This window comes from Mobula hypostoma, chromosome 2 (genome assembly GCF_963921235.1).
Source record: "Mobula hypostoma chromosome 2, sMobHyp1.1, whole genome shotgun sequence".
NCBI classification, from domain to species: Eukaryota; Metazoa; Chordata; class Chondrichthyes; order Myliobatiformes; family Myliobatidae; genus Mobula; species Mobula hypostoma.
The window spans coordinates 209,818,977-209,836,897 of NC_086098.1; the positions used below are offsets into that span (position 1 = coordinate 209,818,977).

At 42.2% G+C, this 17,921-nt stretch overlaps 1 protein-coding gene across 7 annotated transcripts in view; it reads right to left on the reverse strand.

The window, feature by feature from the left end:
* The window catches only part of ripor3 (RIPOR family member 3), a 196,006-nt gene that overhangs the window by 121,561 nt on the left and 56,524 nt on the right, over positions 1 to 17,921 (reverse strand). For 6 of the 7 annotated variants that reach the window (XM_063041459.1, XM_063041458.1, XM_063041463.1 and 3 more), the window contains 2 exons: positions 948 to 1,111; positions 102 to 228 (listed from right to left, as the gene is read on the reverse strand). In XM_063041459.1, the coding sequence (XP_062897529.1) occupies positions 102 to 202 (101 nt within the window). In that variant the 5' untranslated portion in view covers positions 203 to 228; positions 948 to 1,111. The remainder of the gene's footprint in view (positions 1 to 101; positions 229 to 947; positions 1,112 to 17,921) is intronic. The other variant, XM_063041464.1, reaches the window with a different exon arrangement.

Below are 17,921 nucleotides of genomic sequence, written 5' to 3' on the forward strand. Positions count from 1 at the left end.
ACAAAACTAGTCTGGTAACCGTCTGCAATGCCACTTTAATGATGCACAGTTTCAAGCTCAATATGTTTATTAGCTGTTTTATAATACTCGATTATACTTACTGGGCTCTTCTACTTGTCAGTGAACCAAATCCAGTGAACGAACGACTGCGATTGAGCCCACTAGAATCAGCAGGAGAGGCAAAGTGCAGTTTCACAGACATTGTCCTTGGGGACTTGAGTGTGGTCCCTATTGATAGGTAAGAAAAGTACATCAACTATAAGACAGCACAAACTAATATCTAAGAATCAAAAACAGAATCAGGTCTAATATCTCTGGCATATGTTGTGAAATTCGTAGTTTTACGGCAGCATTACAGTGTGATGTATTATAGTAAGATATCCATAAATTGCAATAAGTAATATATATAATTAAATTAAGTAAGCAGTGCAAACAGAGAGCACAAAAAATAGTGTTCTGGTGTTAATGGGTTCATTGTTCATTCAGAAATCCGATGGCAAAGGGAAAAAAGCTGTTCCTAAAGCATTGAGTGTGTGTCTTCAGGCTCTGTACCTCCTGCCTGATAGTAGCAATGAGAAGTGGGCATGTCCTGGGTGAGGGGGGTCCCTAATGATGGATGACACCTTTTTGAGGCTCATCTTTGGAAGATGTCCTTGATGCGGGGGAGGCTAGTGTCCATGATGGAGCTGGCCAAGTCTGTAACTTTCTGCAGCTTTCTCCATTCCCATGTAGTGGCCCCCTCCATACCAGATAGTGATGCAACCAGTAAGAATGCTCTACATGGTACACCTGTAGAAATTTGCTGGAGTCTTTACTGATGTACAAAGTCTCCTCAATCCCTAATGAAATATAGCCATTGTTGTGCCTGCTTTGTAATTGCATCAATATGCTGAGCCCAGGATAGATCCCTCAGAATTGTTGACAGCCAAGAACTTGAAAATGCTCACCCTTTCCACTGATGTTCGCTCAATGAGGACTGGTGTGTGTTCCTTCGACTTGCCCTTCCTGAAGTCCACAATCAATTCCTTGGTCTTACTGACGTTGAGTACAAGGCTGTTGCTGCAGCTGATCTATCTCACACCTGTACGCCTCCCCATCACCATCTGAAATTCTGCCGAAAGTAATTGTGTCATCAGCAATGGCGCTTCAGCTGTGCCTAGCCACACAGTTATGGGTGTAGGGAGAGTAGACAGTGAGCAAAGCAAGCATCCTTGAGGAGTGACAATGGAAGAAATTTTTGAAATGGTGAAGCTTTAAAGAAAATTACACAAGCAAAACTATCTTTCTTTTCTGCTTCTTCCAAAAGTAGAAAAACGCAACTTAACATCCATAATATAGTATAAGACAGAAATATCATTACTGAAGCAATGTTGATTTCTGTATAATGGGGCTTCTTAATGTGAAAATATTGAAAAAAAATCATAAACTAACCATGCCGTAATAAAGTACAATGTTAAAATGGGATACTTCTGTTTCTAAGTATTTTTTTCTTTCACGAAACAATAGTAGTTACAGATATAGTCTAAATAATATGGGATAAAGAAACTAGTGATGGTGAAGATAAGGTCAAATATCACACTTCTTTAAATTTTTGAAAACTTGACTATTCCTGTTGTGTGTGCACCCTCCTAAAGTAAACATTGTTTTTTAAAGAATCTAATCAGATATTCACGGAAATAAATAATTCTAAGATTTATTAAGTATATGAAATAAGGTGCGGAAAAGTTCCATTTTGTTTAAACTATTTGGCTTCAATAAAAATCTCAATATTGCTGCTGTATAAGTACAAATACATGAAATAACATGTTACAAATACAGTGGCACAGTCGGATGCAAACATGCAGTAGAAAGAATAAAAGAACACAATGTTTTATAAGCCCTGCAATTCCAACTAAAATGATGGTACTCAGCCCAATTGCAGAATGCTTCAAGTTTTCTCACACTTGTTCATTTCTGGGTTGAGGTCACGGGTTTCTAATTACCCTTGAAACAGTCCTTCTGGCTCAGTAATTAATGTTGGACAGGATTTTCCAGGATACAGACTCACTGATGATTTAGGACCACCGATATATTTCAAAGTCAAGATGGTGTGCAACCTAGAGGGAGATCTGTAGGTGGTAGTATACCAATGAACCCACAGCTCCTGTTCTTCTTGATGGTGTTGGCCAGAAAGAACAGCAGTCTACAAATCAGTGAATTTGAATGAATGAAGACAGTGGAAGCACACAGACTAATTGTCTTTGTTCTTGCTCTGTGCCTGGGGATGAAGGCTGCCATTTTGTGAAGACACTCTGCTCTCCATTATGTGAACTTGAAGTGCTTGGCTTGATCAGTGTTTTAACGAAGACGCTGAAATGCTCCACGGTATCTGCTGGACTAGAGATCATTTCCAAGTAAGATGTTACTTGTGAGATGTTCTTTGGTTGGATATAATATGCAGGTTTGTGAATGTTGAGGCTGGTACCTGCCTGGAGTGATTCAAACTGGTTGCTGATTGAGAACAAAGAGCCATAAATTATCACCGTCGGAAGAGGGCAATAACTAGATGCTGGCTTGGAGTGTTCAAGGCAGACACATGACCTGTGGCCTAAGACACTGGAATGCAATATTTAAATTCATAAGGAATGGACGCTTTGTTTGTGCTGGCAGCCGTAACTTTGAAGAATGACCATCGTAGATACAGATGTCAGTGACCCTATGTGGAACACGTGGCAAGTGGATTGGGACTATGAGGAATGCCTGGCCAGCGTAGACTCTCTTGCTTGGGTAATACCTTCACTATTCTTTTGACTTTTCAGGAGAATCAGGGAAACTTCGTGGGTGTGCACACAAAGTACTTAGTATATGAATTCATGTACTAGTTAGCTTAAACAATAAAGGTACTTCTCAGTACTTCTCTGTGCCTCTCTGATCATTATTACAAGGAGTGATTCTTAGAACAATGGTAAGTTTATGAATTTTGAGAAGTGTGGTTAGAGTGGTCTGAGCAAATAATTGGAAGTGCACTTTGTAGAAGTGCACACTGCGCTCATAAAGTTTCAGTAATGGAGGGAATGGATGTTGAGGCAAATGGATGAAGCAAATAAAGATGATGAATATTAGGGTACTGCCTGGGACATCCTGCAGTGATATGCTGGGGCTGCAATGATTGACTTCCTTCAACCATAATTGTGTTCCTTTATGCAATGTATAACTCCTACTATTGGAGTGTTTATCTTTTGACTGAATTGGTTTGCATTGACTTTCCATTACTTAAATTCTTCACATACATGAGGAGTAAAAATCTTTACATTATGCTCCATCTAAATGTGCAATGCGCAATTTGTAGTAATTTATAATAAATAGTATGTGCAACAAATCAGTCAATATAACATAGAAATACAATTGTATCAGCATAAATTAATCAGTCTGATGGCCTGGTGGAAGAAGCTGTCCCAGAGCCTGTTGGTCCCGGCTTTTATGCTGCAGTACTGTTTCCCGAATGGTAGCAGCTGGAACAGTTTGTGGTTGGGGTGACTCGGGTTCACAATGATCCTTCAGGCCCTTTTTACACACCTGTCTTTGTAAATGTCCTGAATAATGGGAAGTTCACATCATGAAGGAAATCTGGAAGTCGAACCTGAACAGAGGGCTTAAAAAGAGGATCTTCATAGCAGTCATAGAGTCCATTCTCACGTACAGATGTGAGACGTGGACACTCAAAAGTCTCTCAATGGTTGCTATACACGAATGCTCCGGATGGCTCTTGACATGAGTTGGCAACAGCACTTGATGAACGTCAAGTTCTATGACGACCTACCGATGCTCACCACTAAAATCGAGGCGAGAAGACTGCAACTAGCGGGGCACTGTCTACGACACCTGGAGTTACCTGCCAGCCTAGTCATCATATGGGAGCCCAAGCATGGGAAGATGAACCCTGGGCGCCCTCCCAAGACTGTGGTCAACATGCTGCTAGAAGACAGCGGCACGGCTAATGTAGATGAACTGAACACACTGATGAGGGAGAGGGAGAAGTGGAGAGTCCGTCATCGTGCCCAATGCCAGCCCCATAGGCCTGAGTCAACGTAGTAGTAGTCACATCTACAGATGTTCTGGGCTGTCTGCATCACTCTCTGCAGAGTCCTGTGATTGAGAGAAGTACAGTTCCCATACCAGGTAGTGATGCAGCCAGTCAGGATGCTCTCAATTGTGCGCCTATAGAAAGTCCTTACAATTTAGGGGCTATACCAAACTTCTTCAACTGTCTAAGGTGAAAGAGGAGCTGTTGTGCCTTTTTCACCACACATCTGATATGTACAGACCATGTGAGATCCTCGGTGATGTTTATGCCAAGGAACATAAAGCTGCTCACCCTCTCAACCCTGGATCCACTGATGTCAATAAGGGTTAGCCTGTCTCCATTCCTCCTGTAGTCCACAACCAGCTCCTTTTGCCTTTTGACTTGTGCTCTACCAGGGATTCACGTGATCAAACCAAGTGCTGTCATACTTGAGCAAACATGAGGAATACAGCAGATGCTGGAAATTCAAGCAACACACATCAAGGTTGCTGATGAACACAGCAGGCCAGGCAGCATCTCTAGGAAGAGGTACCGTTGACGTTTCGGGCCGAGACCCTTCGTCAGGTCTCGGCCCGAATCATCGACTGGACCCCTTCCTAGAGATGCTGTCATACTTGTCTCTCTTCTGGAGCTAGGTATTTTGTCCAGGTTGTTTTCAAGTCTGTGATGAGGTCTGGACATAAGCAGACCTGGTAAAACTTAAACAGGACCTCAGTGGGTAGGTTATCAGTGAGGAAGTGGCAATTATTACCATCACTGTTGACAGTTTCCATCACTTTGCTGAGGTTAAGAGCAGTTTGACTGAGTTGTTATTAGATGATTGAAATTGTTAGCATACTTAGAAAAGGCGTTTCCTTAGGTAACACTGATGTAATAGTATGTGATGTTTTGGTTTGGGTATTTCCAGATTTCAATCACCCAGCTTACATCCAAAATAGTCATCGGAGACCATGCTATAATCAATTAACATGGCAGAGAGACAGAGATGAATTTCCAGGCATTCATCTCCTTAAGAGCCCTTCATTCCCATTGCTGACCAATCAGTGTCCACCTTTACTCAATAGATTTCGTTAAAACAATTGAAAACAAGCAAGGGCAGAAATGTAACATCGTAACATGGCACTCATCTCTATAAATGGAGGATTTAAAACTGGAACAAGTTCAATTTCTCAGTGCTACTTGCAGTATGCTGGAATGTTTTTTTCTCTTGAATGGTTCCTAATTCACAGTCAAGATACTTATAAATATCAAAAGATATATTTGCCACATCACTTTTCACTGGTTAAAAACTCCCACTGACAAATTGTAAGGAATCACATCTTGCAAATAAGCATGAAAAAGTATTAGAATATTTTCCCCTCTATCTGCCATTCCATTTTTAAAAATTCATTAAATCTCCCCTCTACCGCTGTTTTAAGGATTTAGCAGAGATCTCTTTTTTTGTCACTCCTAGCTCAATGCTCAAAGACTCAAAACACTAAACCTGATACAAAACTTCAGAATTGCCAGAGTGAAAGCAATAGAATGCTGACTCTTGTTATGATTCAGTAGCAGGAAATGGAACACAGCTTCAAACAGGAACACAGGAGTTTGGCCTGACCAATCCAATGGTTTCTTCTGTCTACCTGAAGCTGCTGAGGATCTGGTTTGGAAGAGGGTGATTTTACAGATGAATGAGTGGCTGAGGAAGTGGTGCAGGGGGCAAGGTTTCAGATTTCTGGAGAAGGTATTATCTGTACAAAATGGACAGGTTACACCTAAACCTGAGGGGGACCAAGATCCTTGCGGGCAGATTTGCTCGATCTGTTGGGGAGGGTTTAAACTAAGTTGGCAGGAAGATAGGAACGGGAGTGATAGGGCTGAGAATGGGGCAATTATTATACAAGTTGATGCAGTGTGTAGTAAGACTGTGAGGATGGACAGACACATGATGGGGCAAAGTTGCAGTCAGTGTGTTGAGGCAAAGTGTAACATGGGGACAAAGTTGACAATGGTGATGAATACAGGACTAAAGGTGCTACATTTGAATGCATGCAGCATATGGAATAAGGTAGATGATCTTGTAGCGTAGTTACAGATTGGATGGTATGAAGTTGTGAGCATTACTGAGACAAGGCTGGAGAAAGATCCTAGTTGTGAGCTAACCTCCAAGGATACACATTGTATTGAAATGTCAGGGAAGTATACAGAGAGGGTGGGTAGTCCTGTTGGTAAAATATGAAATCAAATCCTTAGAGAGGGGTGACAGAGGATCAGGTGTAGAATTCTCGTGGGTAGAGTTAAGAAACTGCAAGGGTAAAAAACCCTGATGGGAGATACATATATAGGCCCACAACAGTAGTCAGGATGTGGGATATAACTTTCAATGGGAAATAGAAAAGGCATGTTAGAAGGGCAATATTACGATGGTAATGGGGGATTTCAATATGCAGGTAGATATAAAATCAGTTAGTGCTGGATCCCAAGAGAGGGAATTTGTAGAATACCTATGAGATGGCTTTTTAGAACAGATTGTGTTTGAGCCCACTAGGGGAAAGGCAATTCTGGACTGGGTGTTGTGACAGGAATCAGATTTGATTAGGGAGCTTATGTAAAGGAACCTTCGGGAGCTAGTGATCATAATATGATAGAATTCACCCTGCAGTTTGAGAGGGAGAAGAAAATGTCAGGTATGTCAGTATTACTGTGAAGTACTGTAAAGGGAATTACAGAAGCATGAGAGAGGAGCTGGCCAAAGTTGACTGGGAAGGGCACAAGATAGATACATCCCAAGATGAAGAAGTATTCTTGAGGGAGAATGAGGCAACTGTGTATGACAAACAAAATCAAAGACAGCTTAAAAGCAAAAGAGAGGGCATATAACACATCAAAAATTAATGGGCAGTCCGGGGATTGAGAAACTTTTAAAAATCAAGTAAATGCAAGTGAAAAAAGCCACAAGGAGAGAAAAGATGAAATATGAAGGTAGGCTACCCAAAGTATCAAAGGGAATACCAAATTTTTTTTTAAGATATAAAAAGAACAAAAGGGGGGCAAGAGTGGACATTGGACCACAGGAAATCAATGCTGCAGAGGTAGTAATGGAGGGCAAAAAAGTGACGGATGATCTGAATAAGTATTTTGCATCAGTCTTCACAGTGGAAGACACTAGCAGTATACCAGAAATTCGAGAATGTCAGTGGGCAAAAGTGAGTGTAGTTGCTATTACTAAGAAGAAGGTGCTTGGGAAGCTGAAATATCTGAAGGCAAATATGTTACATAGACAAGATGGACTACACCCCAGGGTTCTGAAAGAGTTACCTGAAGAGATTGCGGAAGCATTAGTAATGATCTTTCAAGAACAACTAGATTAGGGCTAGGGTTCCACAGACTGGAAAATTGCAACAGTCACTCCACCCTTTAGGGGAGGGAGGCAGAAGAGAGGAAATTATAGGCCAGTTAGCCTGATTTCAGTGGTTGAAAGATGTTGGAGTCCATTATTAAGGATAAGGTTTCAGGGTACTTGGAGGTGCATGATAAAGTAAGCCAAAGTCAGCATGGTTTCCTTAAGGGAAGATCTTGCCTGACAAATCTGTTGGAGTTCTTGGAGGAAATAACAGATAGGATCAACAAAAGAGAGTCAGGGAGTTGTTTACTTGAATTTTCAGAAGGCCTTTGACAAGGTGCTACACATGAGGTTGCCAAACAAGATAAAAGCCTATGGTATTATAAGAAAGATAGTAGCATGGATTGAAAAATTACTGACTGGAAGAAGGCAAAAGGTTGGAATAAAAGGGGCCTACTCTGTTTGGATGCCAGTGACAAGTGATGTTCCTCAGGGATCGGCATTGTGACTACTTGTTTCATGTTATACATCAATGATTTGAACGACAGAGTTGATAGCTTTGTGGCCAAGTTTGCAGACAATAGGAAGATAGCGCTGAGAAAACAAGGAGTCTGCTGAAGGACTTAGAAAGAATGGGAAAATAGGCAAGAAATGGCAGGTAGAATATAGTGTAGAGAAGTTTATGGTCATGTACTTTGGTCGAAAGAATAAATGTGCAGACTATTTTCTGAATGAGGATAATTCAGAACTCAGAGGTGCAAAGGGACTTGGGAGTTCTCGTGTGGATTGTCTGAAGGTTAACTTGCAGGTTGAGTCAACGGTAAGGAAGGCAAATGCAATGTTAACATTCATTTCGAGAGGACTAGAATATAACTGCAGAGATGTGATGCTGAGGCTTTATAATGCACTGGTCAGGCCCCACTTGGAGTATTATGAGCTGGCTTCGGTCCATTATCTAAGAAAAGATGTGCTGGCATTGGAGAATGTCCAGAGGAAGTTCATGAGAATAATCACAGGAATGAAAGGGTTAATGTTTGAGGAGTCCATGATGTCTCTGGGCCTGTTTTCGCTGAAGTTTCGAAGAATGAGGAGGGATTGTATTCAGGCCTAAACAGAGGGAAAAGATGAATGATGAAAGCAAGCTAACAAACAATACCAAGGTGAACAGTAAAAGCTTTTCCAAGTATATAAACAATAAAAAAGAGATGAGAGTGGATATAGGACCAGTAGAAAATGTGGCCAGAGAAATAATAATGGGGGACAAGGAGATGGCAGATGAACTAAGTAAGTATTTTGCATGTCTTCACTGTGGAAGGCACTAGCAGTGTGCCAGGCGCTAAAGGATGTGAAGGAAGACAAGTGAGTGCAGTTACTATTACATGGGAGAAGGTGCTCAAAAAGCTGAAAGACCTAAAGTTACACAAGTCACCTGGACCAGATGAACTGCACCCCAGGGCTCTGAAAGAGGTTGCAGTAAAGATTGTGGTGGCATTCAAAATGATCTTTCAAGAATCATTGGACTCTGGCATGGTGCCAGAAGACTGGAAAATTGAAAATGTCACTGCACTCTTTAAGAAAGGAGGGAAACAACAGAAAGGAAATTAGCCTGACATCAGTGGTTGGGAAGATGTTGGAGGCAATTGTTAAGGATGAGGTTATGGAGTACTTAGTGACAGAGGACAGGATAGGACAAAGTCAGCATACTTTCATTAAGGGAAAATCATGCCTGATAAACCTGTTGGAATTCTTTGAGGAGATTGCAAGTAGGATAGATAAAGGGGATGCAGTGGCCTTTGACAAGGTGCCACACATGAGGATGCTTACCAAGTTAAGAGCCCATGGTATTCCAGGAAAGTTACTAGCATGGCTAGGGCATTGGCTAATTGGTAAGAGGCAGCAAGTGGGAATAAAAGGATCCTTTTCTGGTTGGCTGTCAGTGACCAGTGATGTTCTGCACAGGTCGGTATTGGGACCACTTCTTTTTATGCTGTATATCAATGATTTAGATGATGGAATAGAAATAGATAGCTTTGTTGCCAAGTTTGCAAATGATATGAAGATTGGTGGAGGGGCAGGTAGTGTTGAGGAAACAGGAAGGTTGCAGAAATTCTTAGACAGATTAGGAGAATGGGCAAGAAAAAGGAAAATAAAATATGTTGTTGGAAAATGCACGGTCATGCGCATTGATAGTAGAAATAAATGTGCAGACAATTTTCTAAATGGGGAGAAATCTAAAAATCTGAGATGCAAAGGGACTTGGGAGTCCTTCTGGCTAACACCCTAAAGGTTAACTTGCAGGATGAGTCGGTGGTGAGGAAGGCAAATGAAGTGTTAGCATTTGTTTCAAGAGGTCTAGAATATAAGAGCAGGGATGTGATGCTGAGGCTTTATAAGGCACTGGTGAGGCCTCATCTTGAGTATTGTGAACAGTTTTTGGCTCCTTATCTAAGAAAAGATGTGCTGGCATTGGAGGGGGTTCAGAGGAGTTTCACAAGGATGATTCTGGGAATGAAAGGATTTTCATTTCAGGTATGTTTGATGGCTCTGGGCCTGTACTTGCTGGAATTCAGAAGGATGAGTGATCTCATTGAAAACTTTTGAATGTTGAAACGCCAAGACAGAGTAGATGTGGAAAGCATGTTTCTCATGGTGGGGAAGTCTAGGACAAGAGGGCACAGCCTCAGGATAGAGGGCCATCTATTTAAAACAGAGATGCAGGGAAATTTCTTTAGCCAGACGGTGGCGAATTTGTTGCCAGAGACAGCTGTGGAGGCCAGGTGGTTGGGTGTATTTAAGGCAGAGATTGATAGGCTCTTGATTGGCCATGGCAACAAAGGTTAAGGGGAGAAGGCTGTGGAGTGGGGCTGAGGTGTGGAAATAAAAGGATCAGCCATGTTTGAATGGCAGAACAGACTTGATAGGCCAAATGGCCTAATTCTGCTCCTATGTCTTATGGGATGTGGAGAGCATGTTTCTTATAGTGGATAAGTCCAGAGCCAAAGGGAACAGACTTAGACTAGAGGGATGTACATTTTGAACAGAGATGAAAATAAATTTCTTTAGCTAGAGAGTGGTGAATTTGTGGGATTCTTTGCCATGGTCAGATGGTCAGCTGTGGAGATCAAGTCACTGAATATATTTAAAGCAGAGATTGATATGCTTTGTTTAGTCAGGTTGTCAAAGGTTAAAGGAAGAAGGGAGGAGAATGGAGTTGAGAGGGATAATAAATCAGCTGTGATGGAATTGCAGAGCAGAGCTGGTGAACTAAGTGGCCTAATTCTACTCCTAAGTCTTATAGTCTTACCCGTGGCTGTATCAGGCAATGTGCTATCAAAAGTACATGAGCACCATTGATGTGCTGAGTTTCCACCTGTCTCTGGTATTGCAGAAGATAGGTCTGGCCCCATAGCCATGCAGCATCTCAGTCCGTTGGACTTTGCCATCCTAGCTGTCCTTTGGGGAAGAATTCTTCCAAGTGCACACCTTTGACCACAAATCTATCAGGCAGTGATGAAGCAGGGAATACACTGCAGACATTGTGGAACAAGGAACTATGTATTCTGTGGGTTTGTTCTCTGAGCAAATGTCCCAGTCATTTGGCAGACTGCCTCATTGCCAGGTCTGACCAAAAAGAAACAAGACCTCACATGGCTGGTAGTGAGAGGTGCCTTCCCAGTCAGAGCTTTCTCTGACAGAAAACACCAACCCCAATGTACACTGCCCTCAGAACGGCTGTGGTGGGGAAGAAGTGGTCGTCCACCTCTTTGCTAAGAGACAGATGGAAAGGTCTGTGTCCTGGTTCATCCCCAGCAGCTGTGAAGCAGACGATGTGCTGATCTACGGGCTGTTACCAAGATCACACACTGAGACAGACGTCAAGTGCTGCTGGAAAATCATCAACTCACTGAAGGACTCCCTTTGGTCGATCTGAAACTTGTTGGTCTTCTGGCACTGCGAGAGATCTGATGGGATGCTACCAACTGGCACATTCCAGACTACAGGAGTAAATGCTGAGGGATGTACTGAAGCTCAGTGCAGCCAATGCAAAGGTTCTACGGGAAAGGACAATTCCCTCCATACCACACATATGGGTGGGGTAGCCCCTTGAAGATTGACAGGGGTATTAGCTCAGGGAGTCACGCGAGTGGCAATGGTGCTGTTTGTTTGTGTTTGCTTGTCTGAACACAAAGACCATGAATGTAAAAGTGTTTTTTGCACTGTTTCTTTCTTTGAATTTGGTTCCTTAAAGTTGTTAAAGCTGAGGATGGTAGTGGGATAAGCTCTCACTACCTATTAAATGCTCTCTATGGTGTCTCAAATAGCCTCTGACAAACAAGTCCATTTCTTTGCCTTCACATCTGGCTTAGCTGCGAAGTCCGGCGGAACCATTTCTACTCACAGGAGAGGAGCAAAGGCAGATTTCTGGCTGGTGTCTTAAAACCAGTCAATTTGTGCAGATGGGGCTCATCAGCCATGATTGGCAGCTCAACTAAGAGAAGGAAAACTCCGATCTCAAACCTCCTCTGCCATGGGGCTTTACCAATTCATGTGGAAGACTTTGGGAGTAAACGCCATGGAGTTGGAGTCTCTAAGGCAGTCATACATTGAGTTCAACACCAACTAGCAACTTAAGCAAAGCCACAGGTTGCCAAAGTATGTCGGTCTCTCCTCTTCCTTTGGATTTATCAGCTGCGTGGAGAGGGGAAGCCTGCCACATGGGCTACAGCTTGCTGTCCATATGGTACTGCTCTGCTGTGTACTGGCTTGCATCTTATGGAGACAACTGGGACACAACCTCTATGGTCGACCCTGACAAACAGTAGGCCTTTTTCCTTTGAATAATCATATAGTTCTGCATTTAATAAAGTCTATTATTGAAAGTTTAAAAAACTGCACTCTTTTATAAGTGATAATGCAGAGTCCTGTGCTGACCACCATCTGATAAACATATGGTAATGATCGTTTCCTTGGAAAAGCTCTTCCACAAGAGGCAGGTAATGCAGCAACATCCAGCCGACTGTGACATCACATGGCAATGGGGCCAGACCTATCCTTCACAATACCAGGGACTGGTAGAATTTCAGCATGTAGTGACACTTGGTGTCTAACTATTTTGTATCAATGCACAGCTCAATATAATAGTTTTTCATCAGGATGAGGCAACGTTGGGTACACTTTTGCCTCCATCCTGATGATCCATCTGATATCTTTACCTATCAGACCTGCTCAGTCTTGGGCCCGTCGGATGAACTGGAAGACAGCACAGGTGATTACCATGGCAGAACAGGGAACAGGACAGTCCTTGCACTGAGAACAGTAGTCCTCAGAGCACATCACATTTGATGAACATGTTCTTCCCAACTATTAACAGAGAATGCCTTATCCTTAGAATAAACTTTTGTTTACCTTCCCAATCTGTTCCAGCCAATTCTTGTTGCACAACTCAATCACTCTGTACCGGATCCCCAACACTGTCAGGTAGTGAAGCATTCATTGGATCAGTCCAGCCAGTTGCCAAAGAGCACAGCCTCACTCTTACAACAGTTGACTCTGGCTGCCAATGCCAGCTCAAACTGGTCGCAGGTACTGATCAATCTGCAAACTGACTGTTGATCAATGGACACTATGGGGTGGTTTTCTCAATGAACTGTTCAAATCATCTGGCAGAATGCCACATCACCAGCACTCACAAACAAGCACCAAGACCTCGCTTAGCTGGTGTAGAGAGGGGCTCTGAAAGTCAGACCTTCCTGTACAGATGACGTTATCATCCCCAATGCACGCTATCCTAGGGATGACTGCAGTGGGGAACAGGCAGTCACCCACTTTGCAGATTGTGATTAGCTAAGAGCGCGTGGAGAATCAGGCATAGGTCTTTGCGTCAGTTTATCTGCAACATCTGTTTAACAGAAGACTCACTGATCTATGGGCTGTTCCTAGGGACACACCAAGAAAGGCATTGAGTCCTGCTGGAACATCATCAACTCAGTGAAATGTACCTCATGTTTTTAAATGTACCATTTATTGTGCCCAAAACCTGTTTGTCTTCCACAACAGTGAGAAAGGGGATGCTGCAGACTCCAGGGTGCAGGACTACATCCAGAGGGATCCATGGAAGCGTGGTGCAGCTAATGCAAAGGCTCTGTGGGGAAGGACAAACTTTTGTAGACTTGGGGATAAAAGATAGGGCAAATACATGATTGGCATAAACAATGAATTTTTTTTTAAGTCTGCAGGTTTTGGAAATCTGAAATAAGAGGAACAAATGTTAGAAATACACAGTAGATCAAACAGCATCTGTGTTCCTTTGGGAGATTTCAGGAATGTTTTATTAATTATTTACCAAAAAAGAGTAGGGAGCAGATGGTTCTCCAGGTAGTCCTTTTTCTTACTTAATAACAAGGTTCCAAGGTTGTCAAGCCGAGGAGTGGTAGTGGGGACAAGCTGCCACTACCTAAAAGTGCTCCTCACGGCATGCGCCTCAAATAGCCTCTGACAACCAAGTCCAACTCCTTGCCTTCTCATGTGGCTTAGCTTCTAAGCCCGGCAGAACTGTTTCTACTGACAGGAGAAGGGGCGAAGGCGGGTCCTGGCAACTTAAAACCAGTGCTTTGGATAGATGGAACTCGTCAGCTTGGGAAGGCAGTCCATCTAAGAGAGGAAAAATTCTGATTTCAAACCTCCGCTGCCTTGCGGCCATACCCACTCATGGGAAAGGCTTCGGGAGTAAACCCTGAGGACATATCCAGAGCTGGAGTCTCTAAGGCAGTCTGACGTTGCCTTCAACCTCGTTCTGGCAACTCCTGCAACGACACTGGTGCCAAACTGTAACGGCCCTTACCCTTCCCTTGGACAACATTGGTGTCATGGAGAGGGGAGACTTGCTGCATTGGCAACTGCCAGTTTTCCATACAACCTTGCCCAGGCCTGCGCCTTGGAGAGGACAATCTGAAGCAAGACTTTCCAGGTGCAGATCCATGGTCTTGCGAGACTAACGGATGCCACCTCTATAACATAGTAAGAGACCATTCAGCCCATGTGGTCCAGGTTAGCTCTCAGAACAGCAATCCTTCAGTCCCAACTACACCTCCCCTCTCCGCACGCCCCCAACCCTATACTCACACACACTTAGTGTATGTCTCTGTCTCTCTCAAACACCCATCAGTCCCCTTTAATTGTTCATCTACACTCATAGGCCATTTACAGTAGCCAAAGGTGGACATGATGGTGCTGATTGGTGGGTTAACTGGCTACTGCAAATTCCTCCTGATATACGAGTGTGGCAGAAGATTCAAGGAGAGTTGAGAGGAATGTGAGAGAAGATGGGGCAAAGGAAATGAGGGAATGAATTAATGGGATTACTCTAAGTACTGGCATTTTCAATGTCATGAGAAATAGAATATGCAACCATTAATCATATCAGCATGCCTTTGGGAACACCCAAAAGAAACCCTTGTGATTATAAAGTGCAAACACCACACTAACAGCAGCCGAGGTCAGAAACGGAGCTCAGGCGAGTTAGCTGTATTAACTGTTCCACCTTTTCAAATCCTTCTTAAGTTCTTTACTATACATCTTGATTTTCTTTGGCTGATACATGTTAAACTATAATTAAGTTCTGATAAGTTAAATTAAAATTAAAATACATTTATTTCATAACCACAATCAGGGTTATGGTTTAATATTACTGGATTCAAACTGATGCAGAAGTACAGAAATTGCAGGGGGCCTAGCAGAGATAATTAAAACATCTTTAGCCACCAGTGTGGTGCCGGAAGAATGGAGGATAGCTAACATTGTTCTGTTGCTTAAGAAAGGCTTTAAGAATAAGCCAGGAAATTATAGGCTGGTGAGCTTTGCACCAGTAGTGGGAATGTTATTCGAATGTATTTTAAGTGACCACATATAAATGTCTGGGGAGACAGGTGCTGGTTAGGGATAGTCAATATAGCTTTGTGCATGATAAGTTGTGTCTAACCTATCTTATTTTTTGACAAGTAACTAGGAAAGTTGATGAAGGCAAGACAGTGGATGTTGCCTACATGGACTTTAGTAAGGCCTTTGACAAGGTCCTGCATGAGAGGTTGATCAAGAAGGGTCAGTGTCTTGGCATTCAAGATGAGGTCATCATCATCATCAGGTGCCATGCCCAGTCTGAGCTTTGACTGCTATGGCCCACAGACTCCTGTTTCGGGTCAAGTGGATCATTTCATTGGTATTCATTTCCAGTTCTCTGGTTACTGTCTCCATCATCATTTGTCTTTGTCTTCCTCTTGTTTTCTTCCCTTCAATCTTTCCCATAATTACTGTGCATTCTAACTCCTCTTTCCTAATCACATGTCCAATGAAGTTACGTTGCCTTTTCATGATCTCAAACATTATTTCTCTTTTTGTGTTTGCTCTGTTCATGCCATCCACATTAGATATCCGTTTCGTCCATGATATTCTTTGCATCCTCCTCAAAAACCACATCTTTGCTGCTTCAATTCATTTCCTCATGTTACTAGATATTATCCGACATTCTGAGCCATATAACATAACTCGATAAACATAACATTTTAGTACTCTGAGGCGGGTTGTCATGCCTAGTTTAGTATTGGTCAGTATATTCTTCATTCTTGTAAAGGTGTCTTTTGCCATCCCCATTCTTCTTTTGATGTCCATGTCGCCCATCTGATGTCACCCAGCTTCCTAAGTAGCAAAATGTTCTGTACTTGTTTTATGTCTTCCCTGTTTATTCTCAGCCTGCAGATAGGATTCTCCTTCTTTTTGGATATCACCATACATTCTGTCTTTTTGCAATTGACCCATTTTTTGCACTTTCTTCAACAATTATATCGATTAAGTTTTGTAGTTCTTCCTCCATACTTGCAATTAACACAGTGTTATCTGCATATCTGAAATTATTGATGATTTCACCACTAACTTTGATTCCCAAGATGTCTCTTATTTTTTATAATATTGATTCACTGTACACATTAAATAAATCAGGGGAGAAAACACACCCTTGTCTAATGCCTCTCTTGATTTTCGTAAACTGACTCATGTCTCCATCTATTCTTACAGTGACAGTTTGTTCCCAGTACAGATTTCTGATTAGGCAGAGGTCTTTCGAATCTAGATCTAGAGTTTTCTGTAATATTTCAAATAACTTACTGTGCTTATCAAATGCTTTTGTGTAGTCAATAAAACAAACAAACAAATCTTTCTGCACTTGAATAGCTCGTTCTGATAGTATCCTTAACATCAATATCGCGTTTCTTGTACCTTTGTCTTTCACAAAACCACATTGTTCTTTACCTATTTCAGCTTGTATCTTACTTTTAGCTCCTGTCATCAAAAGTCTTAGAAGTATCTTGGTGATATGACTCATTAAACTTATGGTCCTATATACTTCACATTCTATTGCTCCAGGTTTCTTAGGAAGAGTGATAAATACTGATATTTCATCTCTTCTGGTATTATTCCAGTCTCATAAATGTCATTGATTAAATCAGTAAGTTTTTCATTCCATAATCTTCAAGGTAGTGTGGGCATGTGGCCAAGTGGTTAAGGCATTGGACTAGCTACCTGAAGGTCATGAGTTCGAGCCCCAGCTGAGGGAACGTGAGGGAACGTGAGCCAGTCCTTGAGCAAGGCACTTAATCACACATTGCTCAGCAATGACACTGGTGCCAAGCTGTATGGGTCCTAATGCCCTTCCCTTGGACAACATTGGTGTTGTGGAGAAGGGAGACTTGCAGCATGGGCAACTGCTGGTCTTCCATACAACCTTGTCCAGGCCTGCGCCCTGGAGAGTGAAGACTTTCCAGGCGCAGATCCATGGTCTCGCAAGACTAACAGATGCCTTTAATCTTCAAGGGCAATAATTTGTTCTATTACTAATTCATCAGGACCTGCTGCCTTTCCTTTCTTCATCTTATTTATTGCATTACAGACTTCAGATGTTAAAATACTTGGACCTTCAATGTTTTTCTTAATTTCTGGTTTTTCGCCTGATCATCTTCAAACAATTCCTGAATATACTCAGTCCATCTGTTCATAATCTCATCTTTTTCCAATTCCAGGAACATCCTTGCAAATTTTTCCTGCCCAACGCCCTAAAACACTTTTTGCCATGTTTTCATCCATAAGGATTCCTACTCCATTAATATGGGATGTTCCACAAGAATAAATTAGTGCTTTATTTCTATTCTGATATGTTTCAGCACCTATCCAACGAACTTCGCTAATTCCCATGATGTTAATCTTTAGTCTTTCTATTTCATTTATCACATTGTCCAATCTTCCTGCTTGATATAGGGTTCTTACATTCCAAGTGGCAATAATTTTCCTTTGTGTTATGTTAATTTTATGAGTAGTAGCTTGATGATGGTCGGGGATGCCCTGCTGCCCAGAATCAACCCTACCGAGAGAAGCATCTTCAGAATTGTCTTGAAGATCCTCTTGATGCTGTTGTTGTGTGATACATTTTGTGAGTTTGACCATGGTTTTCTTAGCAAATAGATTCTAGGAACCCTAGTATCTAGCAAC